This window comes from Cucurbita moschata, unplaced genomic scaffold (assembly GCF_002738365.1).
Source record: "Cucurbita moschata cultivar Rifu unplaced genomic scaffold, Cmos_1.0 Cmo_Scf00007, whole genome shotgun sequence".
In the NCBI taxonomy this organism is placed as follows: Eukaryota; Viridiplantae; Streptophyta; class Magnoliopsida; order Cucurbitales; family Cucurbitaceae; genus Cucurbita; species Cucurbita moschata.
In genome coordinates this window covers 1613290-1631025 of record NW_019268523.1, presented here as the reverse complement: position 1 = coordinate 1631025, position 17736 = coordinate 1613290, and the positions used below count along the sequence as shown (strand labels likewise).

Below are 17736 nucleotides of genomic sequence, written 5' to 3'. Positions count from 1 at the left end.
GATTGGGACGGAGACCGAAAAAATGTTATTATCGTATTTAATTTTTAATTGAAATGACTACTTCATCGTATAGATTCATATATTATTTTAATTTCACGCTTTTTTGTAATTTCAAATTTACACGTGGCGTAACGATACAACCCTAATAAAAAATTCAGGTCACCAAAAAAGTGAATCGAACAATGAACCACCTCTCGGAGCCCTTCGCCCATTGCATTAACCTCCGAAGACAACACAACAAAGCTCCCCGCTTCTCCTTGCCACCGGCTACAACAAGCTCACCTCAATGCCCTTGCCCTTGCCCGTTGCAACATCTCAAGCTGCATCATACGACAACGTCATCTACTGCGAGCGAGATAACAATTAATGCCCACTCCTCCTCCCTTTATTTGTATATATTGTTTTGAATGTTTCATATTTTACTAGCGATGTCCAATAATTTTAAAAGTGATAGACTGTGTAATTAATAAAACATTTATAACTTATTTGATCAATAATAAATGTTAATTTAATTACTATACATATATTTAATCAAATTTAAACCTCCAAGAATAAATGTCTTATCCTTAACTATAAGTGTTGGAACATATTTAATTTTTTTTTTAAAAAAAAAACCCACTACATATTATTGTTAATTAATTGAATATTTAAATGAACATATTTATTTTTCTAAGTTTTTAAAAAATCAAATTGACGGGTGTTTTAGTCCATAAATTCAGCCCTTCATTTATTTTCCTTTACTAATTTTAATATCAATTCAAAATTATTTAAAATATTTAAAACAATTATTTAAACATTACGAGATATATATATATATATTATAAAGTTAACGTACTTAACCGAATAATTAAGTGATCTATTAAATATTTATTAGAAAACATACAAATCAATATCAGAATCATTACCGTAATTAAGAATTATTATTCTTACTTATTTTCGTACATTTTAAAATTTCTACAATTTTTAATATTATCCACCTAAACTAATCATACTATTAGGTGAAAAGAGGGGGAAAGTTGACCTAATTGATTACTGATAGAGGATTTTATTTAAAATAATTATCAAATTATCTTTATTTTAAATAAGCCATTTTTCTTTTACCTATATTTACATTATAATAACCAATTAAAAAAGTCTCAGTCGTCACCTACTTTTTTTCCCGTTGGATAATTTCAAATCATTTTCCCATATAATTTATATAATATAAATTTAAAAAATAGTTAATTTTTTACCATATATCAAACTAATTGAATGTATCTATATATATTTTAATTATTTGGTATTTTTGAAAAATAAGGAGTAAATAATTTATATTAATTGGTGATCATAAATGGCACTTCAATGGCTAAACACTTACCTTAGATTATGGGTCAACTTTCCTTCCCAAGACATACTTAAATAAAATAATAATAATAATAATAATAATAATAAATATTTTTTTTCTTGTAAATTTCACTATTTTCTGCCTTCTAGAAGCTATTTGTTCTACATTTCAATTTCATAGACTATTTTTTAAAAAATTAATAAAGTCTTATAAAACAAATTAATAATAATAATAATGGGTTATAAATACTATATTATTAAGTAAATGGGCATTTTCCCTTTTAAATCCCAACAATTTATTAAATTTGAAATTCCCAACTCCCATGTTGAATTATTATTTTTTAAATAATTATTTTCTTTAATTAAATAATTAATGGGATAGAAAAAATTCCAACTCCTAACTTCAATAATTAAGAATTTGATTAAAAAAATAATATTTAAGGTTGGGTTGTAGGGATATAAATAATATTTAATGAAAAAGAAATTTTTTTAAAAAAATTGATATTTAATTAATTAATTAAAGTAGACTGAAAAATAACGTCGTAGGCTATAGATTATTAATATTATTAATATATTGAGAAATTTAATACATCTAAACCTATTTTTTCAATTTAATTATAATTATTGATATATTACGACTTATAATCCATCAAGACTTTTTTTTTTCTTTGAAAATTAATTACCCAATTTATTACGTAATTTATGATGTGTTGTTTTAAGCAAAAGGAATAAATATATTTTTTTAAAAAATGTTTTCTAAAATTACTGTGATTTTTAATAAAAATTTAGGCAGGATTTAAAAATTATAAAACCGCACCAAATAATTATTTTATTAATGATTTATAATAGTTAATTAATTGCGGGTGAATATTTAAATTTCATCATTTTACCTGCCTGCTTTTTGATGTCCTTTTCTGTCTTCAGCAACCCGCCTTTATATAAATGTGAAGAAGCAGCCTGTTTAACTCCTTCAATGGCTGCCATGGAAGCAGAAGAGACGGAGGAAGAAGGAGGGCGTTATTTCTTGGAGAAACTATCTTCTGCTCCAACTATGCAAGAAGATGGCGGTTTGGATCTCTGTCTAAGCTTCAGCAGCTACTCTATCGACGGGCCTGCAGAAACTGCTGCGAGAGTTACCATGGAGTTTGGAGGAATGGGCGGAGATGGCGATGGCGGTGAGGAGGATGAGTTTGAATTTGTTTTGTTTCATAAGGTGGAGGAAGAAATGGTTTTGGACTGTCCGATTAGTCCTGTTTTTCCTATCTTCAATCACGACCTATTGGAGAAGAGTGATGGAACTGAGGTTAATGAATTGAAGAATGGAAATGGTTCGACTGTTAGGATTTCTCTGGAGAAGCTTATACTTGACGATCGCGAGCGTGAACGTGACCTTGATCGTGATCTTCCGTCGTCTTCGTCGTCTGAAGTCGATGAATTGGACGGAATTCCACCGGGAACGTACTGCGTTTGGACGCCTAAGCCAGTGCAAGCAGCGGAACGCGGAAAATGCAAGAAGAGCAAGTCCACTGGATCAGGATGGTCATCTTCAAGACGGTGGAGGCTCCGGAATTTACTTCCACGAAGCAACAGCGAAGGAGGAAAGAATCTGTTCGTCTTCTTAACACCGTCTTCGAAATCAGAATCAACGAGGAAGAAAGAAGAGAAATCAGAGAAATTAGGCAAAGATACAAAGGGAAAGAAGAGCTGTTCAGAGGCCAACGCCGTCGCCAGAAAAACGAAGATCAAAAGAACCTCCGTCGAGAAGGAATCATCGGCGCACGAATTATTTTACGTGAGGAGCCGAATGTCGAAGGAAGGAGATAAGAGACGATCATTCCTTCCGTACCGGCAAGACCTCGTCGGATTTTGGGCTAATCTCAATACAGTGAGCAAAGCTCTACCTCCATTCTAAGCCGCTCAACAGGTTCTACTAAATTGAATTATTTAGATGAATTATTTTTGTCAATTTTCATAATCGGAATCCTTAGAATATATCAATGAATTTTGATCTTAAAAGTATTGTTTGCTTGTGTGTGTACATATATACATATAAATTAGATAGTCGACGTTTGATCTATAATCTAGTGATTTCTTAGTTCTTCCATTAAAACTCCTTAAACTAATGAAGGTAGCATAATTTTCACAGAATTCAGTTCTTCTTTCACCAAGTGCCATTTCTTGACATACTTCTAATGCAGAGTTCTAATAAATATTACAGACACTAGGAAGCAATTGAATGATGGATGAGCTGACAAAAGTGATTGGTGTTATTAAATAACATTTCTAGAACATTTCTTTTAGTAAATTCCAATGGTAGTTGGTGGGTAAAGCATGAACTATGAAGTAAGATAGAAGCCGGACTCTCCTGAAATCGAATACAAGTTTGATAGTCGTGAATTGAATTGGAAAATTTATCTAACGTGACTCCTACAATTATGTGATTGTCTCTCTTTAATCATTGAACTTGAATTCAAAAACCCAGAACACGAATATTTTTTTTAGAAAAAAAAAAAAAGAAAAGAAAAATCCTATACTTGAGAGTAGAAAACTGAGGGTCTTCAAATAGTAATTGGAGGGATCGAGATGGATTGAGGTGGCAGGAAAATTATAATATTAGAAAGAAATAGGTGGGGGAGAGATTGGACTTTGGAGAAAGGTGGGTACAAGTGGGAGTGATTTGATGCCACAATCTCCTCCAACGCCACACCTAATATCTCTCCATATTGGCTTCAGGGTTAAGAAAGCCGACACAAATCCACAAACTTATGTACTATCCAGCAATACTCCCCTTATCCCACTACTAATTTTTGGGGAGAGGATTTTATTTTTAATGAAAAGAAAAGCGATGTAAAATATTTAGGGGAAAGTATTATTAAGTGAGGATGGATCAGAGTGGCAGACAGAATGGACTATTTACAAACAGCTTATTAATATTGATTAATGTAATGTACACAAATAAAAAAAAACAATCCCCAAACTATTCTTGGCTCAAGATTCATCGGGCTTAGGCTCCAGAATAACTGGAATTTTCTCCATGTGATCGCCACGTAGCACCTCCACTGTCACCTGAGCGTCAAACAAATTGTTACCCATTATCAGCCTCTATTCTCATTCATCAAACATCCATTAAAACATATCCTTTTCTTAACATCGCCACAAAATTTGAACTACTACAATTTTTTTATACCAATTTCAGGGACTAAGATTGAATACTTAAACAGAGTGAGGGTTGGAATAAAAAAATTGAAAGTTTAGGAACGAAAATAGGATTTGAAAGCCTAATTGAAAGGTTTGTGGCTATGTAATGTGACTAAAAGCCACATGCTATGCTACTGTTCAGAATCATGAGGGAATGTATCTTATGGTAATGGCTTCATCACATGGGGTCTTGCTGGCTTTTTCAGAGCCTACAGCTTAGAAAATTTTTCATTGGTTCAAGTGGATGGAACCATTTAATATTTCACATAATGATACATAATTGTGTATTATAATATTTAGTCAACCAAATATTGGCAACACATGTGATTGATGATGCAATATAGAAGGATATTTTAACTGTTAAGATACTATAGATAAAGAAACTTTCAAAACTTTAGGAAGTTTAATTGACACTTCTCAAAGTAATTCATTAACTCATTCAAATGACATGTTTTGAGTGATTTTGAAAGGGTCAAAATCACTCTAAAACATACTTTTAATTCTTCAAAATCAAGTTTAATAGTATGAAAATTGTATTTTAACGTGTAAAATCAATTACTGTATAGATTTTGAATGTTTAAAGACGTGTGTGAGTGATTTGAACGACTTCCAAACATGCCCTAAACCTCTCTCTAGTTCTTTGAACAGAAAAACATGACTAGCTAGTCCCTTCAGTTATTGAAAGTTAGCACCATGTGTGCCCACAAAAATTTCTATTGTTTGCATGGACCCATCAGATCCTATCAAACCAGCCTCTTTGTTAACTTTATTATGGATCCACTCAAGCATGAACCCAAGTTTTGAATTATTTCCTAATAATCATAACCTTAACATAAAAGCAGCATGAGGCCTCCTTTAATCAAAAGTTAAAGAGTTCAAACAAGCAAAAGTAAAGAGATCAAATAGGAAAGTTCAGAGTACCTTGTCACCAACTTTACATTGGTCGAGAATTCTATACAAATCGCTTCCATTCATGACCTTTTTCCCATCCACTGATGTTATTATGTCTCCCAATATAAGTCTACCATAAGCATCCCGCTTCGTTGGTCGCAGGCCCTGCATATAATGTGTATCAATCAAAACTCCTTGAACTGAAGTATTGAGGTTGGTGGTGTTTTGGTATAAGAATAGGAATGCAAATAGAAAAGGAGAGGAAATCAATACAGCTTTCCCAGCAGGACCATTTGCAGGAGCATCTAAGACGAGCACTCCGCTTACGCCCAACTGCTCGACCGACTGATCGGGAGCAAACTTGATTCCTAAAATTGGTCTTGTCACCTTCCCAAATCGCACCAGCTGATCAACAATGCCGCTTACCTAATTTGACAGAATGTTGATGAATAGTTGAGTTCTAAGTTCAAACCAAGGGAATTTCAACAGCTTGTAAAATAGTCATATGTTTACTAACTGTGTCAACTGGGATTGAAAATCCAACACCTGAGGATGCCCCAGATGGAGAATAAATTGCTGTGTTTATTCCGATAAGGTTCCCGGAACTATCGAGAAGTGGCCCTCCACTGTTTCCAGGATTAATGGCAGCATCTGTCTGTATGACATCTTGAATAGGCCTACCAGTAGCAGCAGAACTAATTTCTCTGCGAAGGCCACTGTCATGGGCAAGATGGATGCTTAGTATAACAGTTTCAAAGCTTGGACATACATAATTAGCATATCTCATGTAGGCCAAGCCGATTATGCAATTGAGCGACCATGAAGAGAACAAACTTAAGGATTCATAAGGTAAATGATAAAACCTGTGGATTTCATACCTGATTACCCCGGTCGTAAGAGTATGATCCAGTCCAAACTGCGCAGACAATAATCATTATATTTTAGATATCAAACGGGGAAAGTACGAGATAATAAGCTACCATGATGAGACTGAATTCAGGACTAAATGAAAAAGGTGATGACCATGTGGAAACTAATCTAGAACTTCAAGACCTGGGATGCAAAAATCTATCTTTTAGTTCACTTTTGACTAATTTTGTAGATAAAACTATTGCATACTTTTAGTGCTCTTTTTGACTCATTTTGTTGATGAAACTATTGCATGTAAGGACAGGGAAGGAGTGTTGTGAGATCCCACGTCGGTTGGGAGGAGAACGAAACATTTTTTATAAGGGTGTGGAAACCTCTTCCTAGCAGACGCACTTTAAAAATCTTGAGGGAAAGTCCAAAGAGGATAATATCTACTAGCGGTGGGCTTAGGCTGTTACAGGTATGGTGCAATTAACACACGGTAATATCTATTTGGAATCATTTTGAAAGGGAATGTTCTTTTCAGAGAAAGCTTCATCCTTGATTATTCATTTTTTGTTTTAAGAAATCAATAGCGTGAGCTTGGATATGTCAATGTGAGCATACACCCAAAGTAGAAAGCAGTGAATAGAAAAACTTACAGGGTTTCCAATAGCAAACACTTTCTGACCAACAAGCAAATCTGCTGAGATACCAACAGGTATAGGTCTTAGTTTGTCTTTAGGTGCATCGATACTCAAGACAGCAACATCCTTGTCTTGGTCAAAACCAACAACTTTTGCATCGAATGTAGTTTGGTCAGCTAGAGTCACTCTGTACCATAACTAAAACCAGTTTAAACGTGAATAATATAGAGCCACCACTAAGTCTTAAGTTTAAATTCAAATCCAATTTTTAGCTCATTACAAGTACAAAAGAACTTGATGGTACTTTGTTTGTGCTTTCCTGAGGCAAGAGAGTTTTGGAAATGCTCTTTAGTTGACTTATGGCCTCATATTGAATACCTATGAGATCCAATTGAAGAAATGATTCGATACTCAGACTCTTTTGCTTCTACTAGAGTTTTCTTGAAATCAAATGCGGTAAGGTTAGGCAGTTGTCTCGTGACTAATATGAATAGTCGAGGTGAGTGAAAGCTGCTCTTTAGTTGACTTAGGGCCTCAAATATTACTGACAACGCTCTAATATCGTCTTCTTGAGGTTATATAAGGAAAAACTTCGAGTTATCATCTCCATCTTCAAGCCACTAGATCCTGCAATAGTGTTACTTTGAAACCATCTAATGTCTTTTATTCGCTTTTAGATTATGATGTCAAAGGCTTACATATAGAGACACTTCTTACAATATACATATCAAAGACACCAATCTCACAATAAAATACCACCAACACAAAATCACATAGCCAAAAATATGACATAGTTCTGCCGAATGTGGCTGCACATTTTGGAACCATCTAATATCTTTTACCAACAACTGTAAACCATATAAATTTCACATCACTTCCGCATAGAGTGTTCATAACTAACCTGAGATCAGAAGCACCACGAATTACATGATAATTGGTGACAACATGACCGTCCTTATCCCACACAAATCCAGAACCTGACCCCTGTGGCACCTCCAACACGTCTAAAGTAAAAGCATCCTGCCTAAACCCATATCAAAATTACGTTTCAAAGCGACAATCGTACCAAAATTAGAGTCCAAATAAACGACCCAAATTATAATCAGAACTCATCGTGTAATAACCTTGCAGCAAGATTTGTGATATAAACTACAGACGGAGTATTCTCCTGAAAAAGACGAACTGTAGCGAGCTCATCCGTCTGCAATTTTCTGGGCGTGGTGACGACAAAAGCAACCGCGGGATCAACATCTGTAAGAAAGAGAGAAAAGGACAACAGCGCTGAAGTGGAGAAGATTAGCAGCGACTCCCAAGTTGAAGCGAAGGGGTTGGAGGGAGGGGGAAGCTTTGTGTGAGTGGTAGCTGAGATTTGAGTGTGGTTCTTGTTGTGGGGAAGAAGAGAGCAGATGGGGTATCTAAGATGGGAACTGGGGTTGGTGAAATTCTGAAGAGAAATGGATTTAGAGAGAAAGAAGGGAGTGGGTGTTCTGTTTGGAGGGCGAGAAGGCGGAGAGAAATGGGAGAAAGTAGAAGCGAGGGAAAATGCAGCAGCCATTACTACTTTTCCGTTTGGACAGTTGCCGCAAATTGGATCGCTGAATCCAATTCAACCAGTTTTATGATAATATTAAATTTTTTTAAAATAAATTTGGTGTACGCATTTTTTATATCCACTGCGGTGCCTGCAATTGTTAACTTATTATTATTGGTGGACAAGACAGGCATATATATATAAATCATAATCTCTTCTTCTTTAGTTCGGATTTGCTCCATTGCCTGAGTGGCATAAGTAAAAGAAATTTCCTTTCAAAGGTAATATTCTAAGTTGGGGTGAAGTGTGTACCCATGACTACAATCATTTGGAAGTTCCTCAGGGATCTATTCAAGCGTCATTTGGATGTTCCTTAGGGATCGATTCAAGGGTTCCTTACAGATCGATTTACGATTAACTAAACGTAGAAAGCCTTCGACTAGTAGGCAATTGTGTTTTTCACATAATTTACTTCTAATATCATGTCAACATGCTTACTTCTAATATCTCCAGAGTGTTGGTCACTAAAAACCTTTCTTGATTGATAGAACATCAAGCTACTCACACTTCAAATTGTATTAGTTAAAAGAAATGGCATGAAGAAGATTATATATATATATATATTAAAAAGTCCGTTTCTAATAGCTTGTTTTGTCAAGCTGGGTGAAAGATCCCGTTCCAGAATCAAACGAAAAGCATTTGGAAAAATTTTCAGAACTTTTTAGTTTAGAATAACACATTTAGGCTATCCTGATGGCCAGAACCTTATGAACTCGACAAAATGCAAAGACAAAGCACATACGAGGAAACAACAGATAACTGGCCATCACCTGACTGTCTAAAAATCTCATTTTAATTCCTGGCAACTACTTCCCACTCTAGGCCTCTCCTTGTCAGTGGAAGAGGCCAGAAGAGGGAAAGAATTAACATTTTTTTGAAGTCCTATACTAGAGTTAATTCTAATCCAAAATTACAAGGGAACCATCTTCTGTTCTTCAGGATAAGAAGCCACGTTTGCTTGTGTCAGGTAGAAACTTGACAGGGGAAAAAGTTCACAAAATCTTGTTCAAGGGTCTTAATTCATTCGGAATGCCATCAAAATTTCCAGCATTTATATCCGACTGCAGCATCGGTCTCTTCCCAATTTTCCAAATCAAGCCCTCAGCCAGGTGTTCCTTGCTTGGTGTAAGCATCACAAAGTTTGGATCGGCTCTTTGATAACTGAAAACAGTGAAGTGAATCTACAGTTACTACAAGAGCTTGAATGATATGCCCCGTTTCAGCGAACAATTCAAAACTCAGTGACCAAATTAGCAGAGCCAACCCAAGATTTCATATTTTTAAATAAGAAAGTTTAATACTCTAATATACGAAAAGAGTGGATCATAGTATGGGGAAATGCTAATAATATGTGGCAAAGGATAGAAGATACAATGCTTTCATACAACCTGGCCTCTCTAAGATTTTCAACACGGATGCCAAATCCATATGCAGTTCTTCCAACTATACGATCCCTGATAGCTGCATAACAGTCCAAGTAATCATTTAAAACTTACATGATAATTTATAGTTATGATCCACTATGGCATATAAAGGTTCGAGAGATAGATGCAATTAGACAATTCATCACTGGTATAGAACTTACCAAATCATCCATAACAAACAGGAAAAGACCCTCAAGCAAAAGTACACATGAAAGCAATAAAAAGTTCCAAATAAAACACTTGTAGACTGACAGACTCAAAAATTTGAATTATTTCTGTTCCGTGTCTTAGTAAATAGGGGAAGTTGTGTTCTTTCTGTAGCTACCTAATGGAGCTGTTTATCTAGAGATGTTGTAACTACTCACCCAGCGTCCATTTTTAACAATTGAGCTGCTTTTCAGTTAGCTGTTTGGATGTCGGATGTCTCATGCTTCGTGGGATCTTTTCTTCCCTTGTTACCCTTTTTACCGTATCTAAAAGAATGCAAAATTTAGAGCCCATTTCCACGTGCATCCTAATCCTGGATCTAATTCGCAGTGTCCTTACTAGGAATCAACTCCAGAAAGTTGAAAGCCCCCAAATGTCCTCAAAATTGTGCAGTTCATGCATGGAGAAATCTAGGTATAACTAAAACTTGTTGATGATAATTTAGATGTCCAGAGTTTCAGTCAATTTTGGGATGGTTGTATCAGAGTGTACCAGAATTTTGGCGATAAAATTAAGGTAGCACATAGTTATACAGTTATATTACAAATGCGTAGGATAGGCATTTATCAGTGTGTAAAGTAGCACATGAAACACCTTAATAGGATACCGCGTAAATGTACGGACTATATCCCTAAAGATACCTGAGATGCTGAAAGTAAATGAAGGTTTCCACCATGACTTGAATGCCATAGCAAGTGAGGAGCTAAGAGGGCCCACCTTCCCCTGTTGAGGGCAAAATATAGTTGTAGGATTTGGTTTTTTCCATGATGCATTAAAAAAAAAAAAAAAAAGAACAGATGCTTGTTATACCTTCAGTAAGAAATTTTTATTCGCTTGCCATGATGCTGCTATTTGAAAAGTGGAATCGGGAATATTATTTTCTGGTTTCACGTCATCAACTCTAAAACAAGGTAGATTATAATTTTATAAGAACATTAGAAACTACCAATTGGTCGTGTTCTAACTTATTACTCAAGAATGTATACCTAGTCTGCAACTCAAAGCCAAAGTCAATGTAATTTGTGATTCCGACAATTTCATTTTCTTCAAGGGGGTTCTTCACCTAATTGATTAGAGCAGCTGAAATTTTGTAAGGGATACAAGTAGAAGAAGGATGCATTCTCAAGCCAACAAATGCAAGGCAGATATAATATACATCAAATCTCAGGTATGTATGTATGTATGTATGTATGTGTGTGTGTGTGTGTGTGTGTGTGTGTGTGTGTGTGTGTGTATATGTTCTACAATCTGAGGATGGTATAAGTCTAGTTAAAGGAGAAGGAATTCAGAAATAAATGATATCATCCATATGTTGCTGGGCAACCCTTTCTTATTTGCTCTCATAGGTCTGTATTTGGGCTTTTAATGACTCTTGGTCTTGGCCCCACCTTTACCGTGAAATCTCTCATGGATGATCTTATGGTTGTCTGTGATCCTACTTCGTGTAACTTTATGAGGTGATTTGAAAAGATGTTAATCCTATGAAGATTAAAATCTTTGGGAGCTTAGCCTTGGAACTGTTAATACGGTGGATTGACTTCTTAGATATTACCTCTTCCGATCAATATTGACCACTATTTAGTACCTAGAGTCTAAAGTTAGCTGTATTGAAAGACACAACCCAAAAACATAATGGCTTGAGCCCATTGGAGAATATATTAAAGTTAAAGGCATTGGAAGTGAACATGCCAACCTAAGCATTGCATAGCTCAACTAGCTAAAACTTTATATTATTGACCAAAAGGTGAAATGTTCAAAAAATCAAATCCCTACACCACACGTCAGTAACTCAAAAAAAAATATATATACATAAAAAGATTAAGAAAAAGCATTAAAAGTGATCATGGCCAACCAAATCCAGAGTTCAAAAGAATAAATATGGCTGATAATGTAGTCATCTAGAAAACTTGGAGCATTCAATCATTGAAATTGTATAGTTCCAGTATATGTAGTTTCAATTTACTTTTGGTGATAAAGTTCAACGGTTACACAATTATTTAGAAGCTAAACTGTATGTTTAATGTTTTTGGACGCAGGAAGAAGTTTGGCCCTCTAAAACTTTCCAAGTAATTGACAAAGAGGCAACTGCTAATACTGCATCTGCACGTTGACTATATTTACAATAGCAAAGAAAAGTATGCATGAATGGGAGAAAAGACTCATACCCTCCGTTGAACCACCACATGTTGATAGAATGAAGCAATGAACTGCAAAATGAAATCAGTACGCAACTTCTCAGTAGCTGCATTAATGAATATATAACATTTCAAGAGCCATACATTATCCTGCTCGAAGAATAAATTATTATAAAAGACATAACTACAATGGTTATTTGGCAAGAGTCCACCACTATGAAGTCAAACATTAAGATAGATCCACATCTCTTACAAATGCTTGCTTTCTCACAAAAGATCTACTATTTCATTCCAATAAAATTTCCCAGATAACTGCCCATCTTCCTTTTAAACTTGTGGCCGAAGAGTAACTGCTCCTAATTCACTTTTGCATGTAAGCTTGAGAACCCATGGTGCTCTCGGCACTAAAAACAGAACCCTCCAACAGAATAAACTACACTGACAGAGCTGAAAACGAATGATTTTGAGTTTTTTCGTGAACAAAACATAAGCACACACCAATTCAAAACTCATTGCCAGTTGAACAACATCCACCTACTGACCACATCATACATCAGCCAAAAAAACAAGCAGCCTAATCTTGGAGCCTTCTTTTCTAGATTGTGTTCAAAGGGTAATGGTTTAAAAACTGACAACTTAAAGAACTCACATCATGACAACGTGTCTTGCATTCTCTTACCACCACTATTGGTAATCTGCTTTCCTTGTATCTTTTCTAACAGAAACTACTTTCACTTCTTATTCCACCAGAGATCTTTTTTAGAAACGAAGAAACAAATGTAAAATCCGTCCTATTTGAAACTGCAAATTGTTTAGTGAAAATTGGCTCTTGCAGAACATGTTAGAGCTCACTGACAATTGCACTCTTCCAACATTTTAACCAAGATGCTACACTCTGAACAGTACACAAGCATCGCCCTCCAGTAGCTATCCTTCCAACTCCACAATATTTCTTTTCTTTCTTTTTTTTTTTTTTTTCGGGAATTAGAAATGATATATTATTATTATTATTTTTTTAAAGGAAGCCTCTCGACTATATTTTCAGTTCCTCTTGAATCTTGATTACCTCTTGCACAGCAGCAGTGTGGCAAAAAAGAAAAAAAAAAAAAAAGTTCCATGGCAAAAAAAGTGAAGTAAAAAGTTTTGAATTGAAGTACTCGTTATTCTTAATCAAAATTTCAAATATTGTAGCATTGTGATCAACTCCATTTAGATTAATTTATCTTATAGGCTCACATGGGGTAAGATGTCTATTCTGTTATTTCAGATAAACCAAAATCAAAGATTCGGACTCATGCAAGTTCGATAAATTACACTATTTTTTTCACCGAAACACCAACTTTGTGTTCATTCCCAAATTCAAAACATAAATATGTTAAATCTTATAAACCAAATAACAAACTCTTACGGTCAAAGGACAGTAGTACATGCAATCAATAATTTAATTTATGCATAAACAAACCTGTGAATTTTTTGCAAGTTCAAGACCAAAATTGAAAGATGGGCTCAAAGGGCTCCCCGAACCCACATCATAGCCAATGGCACAACTCCAATTCATTAAATTTTTGAATGACCCACCATCTTTATTCCCATCTAAAAGAAACGAAAACAACAAGATCAATTATTTAACAAGAACCAGTTCAACTATTAATATAGACTTTTTGACAACATTCAAAAACAAAAACAAGAGTTTCAAGAAGCTTGACAAAGAAAGGATGTTGATACCAGAAATTTTCTTAATTGTATATACAAAGAAAGGATATTGATATTATAGATAGGAGCGGACCAGAAATTTTCTTAACTATATATATGATCTTTCCGTTATAAAACTTGGGTGGGGGGGAGTGGAACTAGAGGAAAACTACAAAATCATAATTATTATTATACATGTAATTTAAGACAAACTAGGGGCCACCCTAGAACCCCTTTCAATTCTAAAAAGTTTGAGGAGGGGGACTAGAGGAAAACTTTAAAATCAAATTATTTTATACCAATAGTTTTTTTATTTAAGACAAACAAGTAAGGGCAATTGCCCCTTCCTTCCTTGTCCACCCTGCCCTTGGCCCACCTTGACAAACAGAGGAATTAACTCTTGTATTTTTAACACGTGAGGTATGTAATGAAGAATATCATTGGTTGTTCTTGAAGATTTAGATGCTAGGCTGCTTCATATAGTTCATATTTGTGATCCCCTTGGTTTATTATATATAGGTAGCGGTCATGAAGTCTCTTCTCCAATGCTCATACAACTACAATATTCATATTGAAATCTCAAAACTGTCAGCATTTCATGATGTTTCTCTAGTAGAAGCTCTACACATGTGAAATGACTATCTCATGATTTTCTCTCAAAACATAAATAGAGCTAAAATATGAGGGTCTTGTGTGGTCAAGGCATACTCTTCAGGATATTGGATTCGAAAGAAACTTTTGAAGATATCTTGGGATTATGTTGGCTAGTGGGACAATATCATTTTTCCGGTTCTTCTCGTTGTACTCATTCTAGTTTTTTTTTTTTTTTTTTTGTACCTATGGTCCTTTTTTTTTAATAAACCAATTGGCATAACAAATCTCAAATGTTAGGGAATGGAAACTAACATTTGTAAATGCCCTATTGCTAAATATTACTTACATTGTGGCTCAAACTGCACTCCAGTAGTTAGCCTCCCCATCTTGCTGACCAGCCATGCACTTTTAGGTAGTTCATCTTTCGCTGCAAAGCATTATGATGACAATACAGAGGTCTCTGACTCATTACTAGAAATTTGGAAAGTTAAAAACAATGATATCCATGAAATTACACTCAATATAGTAGCTCAATACATATATGCACAACAGAGCATCCAGAAAAGAATAAAAGAAGAGCTGAAGGATTTACTAGAATTTCCTTTCCTTTTATGAGGAAAACATTTTGATCCATATTAAAAGATAAATGCATGTGCACTTTTTATATAGAGGGAAACAATTTATTTTTCTACAAGAATACTGAGTACTAAGTACAAATAATACCATTTGCACAAATCAAAACTAAGAACGAGTTTCTCAGTACCATTGTAATACATTTTCTCTCCTTTCCTAAGGTTAGCATTCTATTTCCTAATCCACTCATTGCTTCACCAGCACGCACAAAAAATGGAGGTGGGGGGAAGAGAAATTGAGAATCAACAGGAAGTAAAGAAAGAACAGAATGGCTGGAGTGCGATCCTCTCGGGGTAGTAATCAATAAATAATAACAGAGATTTACGACCCAAAGGAGGGAACTTGTTCCCACCCTATCAATGCAGCCAAAAACAAATTAAATTTCCACTTACAACCTTATCGACTTGAGGAGGGTTATACTTTTTTTTTGGATACTGAGGACAAGAACAGGTAATAGTTATAGGTGCATATATGTGAGATAACTGCATTTGTTATGGTTGGAATATGAGAGATAACTGACACATATATTATCGGACCATACACCCACACCAACACGCTTATCAGAAGGTAACTCATTATTTACAGGAGAAAGGCTTAAGTGTGATTCCAACTGACAGATTCCTTGAGCCATATCTGAGCCCCATTAGACCAAAGTCCTCAGAACATAATCTGCAGATAGTGAACCATGTCAACATATGCCTCGAGGATGTCCACTAAATAACTATAGGACACATTAGTCCCAGAAAAGTTGTACGCTGTCATGTGCGTGTATATATAGATATTATAGTGTTCAAACCTTTTCTTCCGTATGACTGGGAAAATACCAAAAGCTCCAATGCCATATTTGGGGTAGTATGCACATGATCTCATTTGTAAAACCCTGGAGCCAGAAGCCAGCATATATAAATCACCATAATGAACAGGGATGCATCAATGTAACCAAGAATAAAATTTGAACTTGAAGGGGTAGTATCTCTTACGGATCAGAGTTCGATACATAGAGGTCCATAAATGTATGGGGATCATCAATGCCACTGTCCAACAAAAAATCTTGTTCTCAAGAAGAAATCAGCAAGAGTCTAATAGGCATCTGTGGGAAGTATAGGCATCACAGAAGATTACCTTTGCCATCGAAACAGGGCATTCCCTATGATCTCCTCAGGTTTATGATCGAGTGGACCTGATACCTAAATAGGTTAAGCAGAAACCATGATCCTTTCGCATCCAATCTACTCAAATAACGTACATTTTTTTCACAAAGGGATAGTAAATTACGGAATTATATATTGAGCTTTTGAAATTTGGCAATGATAACTAATTTGTGAATAATCATATAGCTTCCAAGGGATACAGTTGCGACTAAATCCACGTGAGGGTCATCAATGGGCTTAAGCATGATCACTGTGCTAAAATGCCTTGCCTCATCGAAATATTCCTCGAAAAGACATTTTAAAGCAAGCTTCCCGAATAGCAGATTATATGATGACTCCAACATCCTGCATGTAAATAAAATACGGTTTTTCACAGCATCCCCACACACAAAAAAAAAAAAACACAATAGTCCGACAAATCAACAATACTCCCAGGCGCTAAAATTGAAATTATTCAGTATTCACACAGACAACGCACAAACCATGGAAACCATTAAATGTCAAGTAAGACCTCAAAAAAAAAAAAAAAAAAATGTCCAACATGCAGAACTCAGCTTCCCAGTCACATAAGTTAAAAAAATGGTTATCTGCAGTCTTACCCTCAAGAAACACCATGGCAATGCGCATAAATGGTACGAACAGAAGAGAAGGTTAGAAAAAACGTACCTGGTACGAGCAGCAAGCGGAGGATAATCGAAGAGCGGCGGAACAAGAACCATAGGAGGCGGAGGCTCCTTGTTCATCCAATTTCCCATTGCCACTGGGAGTAACAGTAGAATACAGAGAATTGGAGAGAGGATCAAACCGAAGAGAAGGAAGCAGGACGAGGGAAAAGAAGAACAGTGAAGATGAAGACGAAGAAGATGAGAGAAGATGAAGAAGACGGTTAGGGAAAGCGGGAGTTGTGAAATGTAGCCCGCGCATCTCTCCCGATGTGGAAGAAAGTGTCAAGCTTTGTAGCCCAGCGGAATCCAACTACGTGTCGCTCACTGTCCAAAGGTTCGTAAATACATTTCTTGGGGTCATAAAAACAAATAATAATAAATAAATAAAATAAACAAATAATAATAATAAAAAAAATTATATTTTGATCTTAATTTGGACGAGAGCAATCTTGAGAATGAGATAACTATGATAACTAAAAAGGATTTAAAGCGCCTAAAAGTTACCATTTATACCAACAATGTGCACTATTCTCGATAGTTCCATTGTGTAGGAACTTCATGTTGGGTGATCTCTTAAGAATTGCACGTGAATGAAGGCGATATGTAATAGTTCAAGCCAACTGCTAGTATATATTGTATACTTCATTTTGTTACGTATTGCCGTCAGCCTCACAATTTTAAGACACGACTGCCCAAGCTTACCGCTAGCAGATATTGTTCGTTTTGGTCTGTTACT

General features: G+C 35.4%; 3 protein-coding genes across 5 annotated transcripts; 1 reads left to right on the top strand and 2 right to left on the bottom strand.

Annotated features, from left to right (window-relative positions):
- Window positions 1–2257: 2257 nt before the first annotated feature.
- On the top strand, window positions 2258–13394 carry LOC111445068. 3 transcript variants are annotated; one of them, XM_023083285.1, is made up of 2 exons: window positions 2258–3247; window positions 12167–13394. In XM_023083285.1, exon 1 carries the CDS (start codon window positions 2297–2299, stop codon window positions 3233–3235), a length of 939 nt encoding a protein of 312 aa, XP_022939053.1. In that variant the 5' UTR covers window positions 2258–2296; the 3' UTR covers window positions 3236–3247; window positions 12167–13394. The 3 variants fall into 3 exon arrangements, with proteins under 3 accessions (XP_022939053.1, XP_022939054.1, XP_022939055.1); XM_023083286.1 differs by lacking the exon at window positions 12167–13394 and adding an exon at window positions 11226–11249; XM_023083287.1 differs by lacking the exon at window positions 12167–13394 and adding an exon at window positions 6587–6609.
- LOC111445066 (protease Do-like 1, chloroplastic) lies at window positions 4170–8521 on the bottom strand. The gene is made up of 8 exons (XM_023083283.1): window positions 8033–8521; window positions 7810–7932; window positions 6924–7095; window positions 6291–6328; window positions 5930–6128; window positions 5686–5838; window positions 5443–5577; window positions 4170–4389 (listed from the first exon to the last, which is right to left on the bottom strand). Exons 1-8 carry the CDS (start codon window positions 8461–8463, stop codon window positions 4312–4314), a joined length of 1329 nt encoding a protein of 442 aa, XP_022939051.1. The 5' UTR covers window positions 8464–8521; the 3' UTR covers window positions 4170–4311.
- LOC111445067 lies at window positions 9121–17306 on the bottom strand. Its single transcript, XM_023083284.1, has 14 exons — window positions 17002–17306; window positions 16536–16680; window positions 16307–16371; window positions 16165–16218; window positions 15981–16064; window positions 15768–15853; window positions 14898–14978; window positions 13728–13858; window positions 12296–12337; window positions 11117–11193; window positions 10941–11031; window positions 10772–10853; window positions 9888–9960; window positions 9121–9660 (listed from the first exon to the last, which is right to left on the bottom strand). The coding sequence occupies exons 1-14, from the start codon at window positions 17088–17090 to the stop codon at window positions 9492–9494; spliced, it is 1269 nt and encodes a 422-aa protein (XP_022939052.1). The 5' UTR covers window positions 17091–17306; the 3' UTR covers window positions 9121–9491.
- Between the last annotated feature and the right edge of the window lie 430 nt (window positions 17307–17736).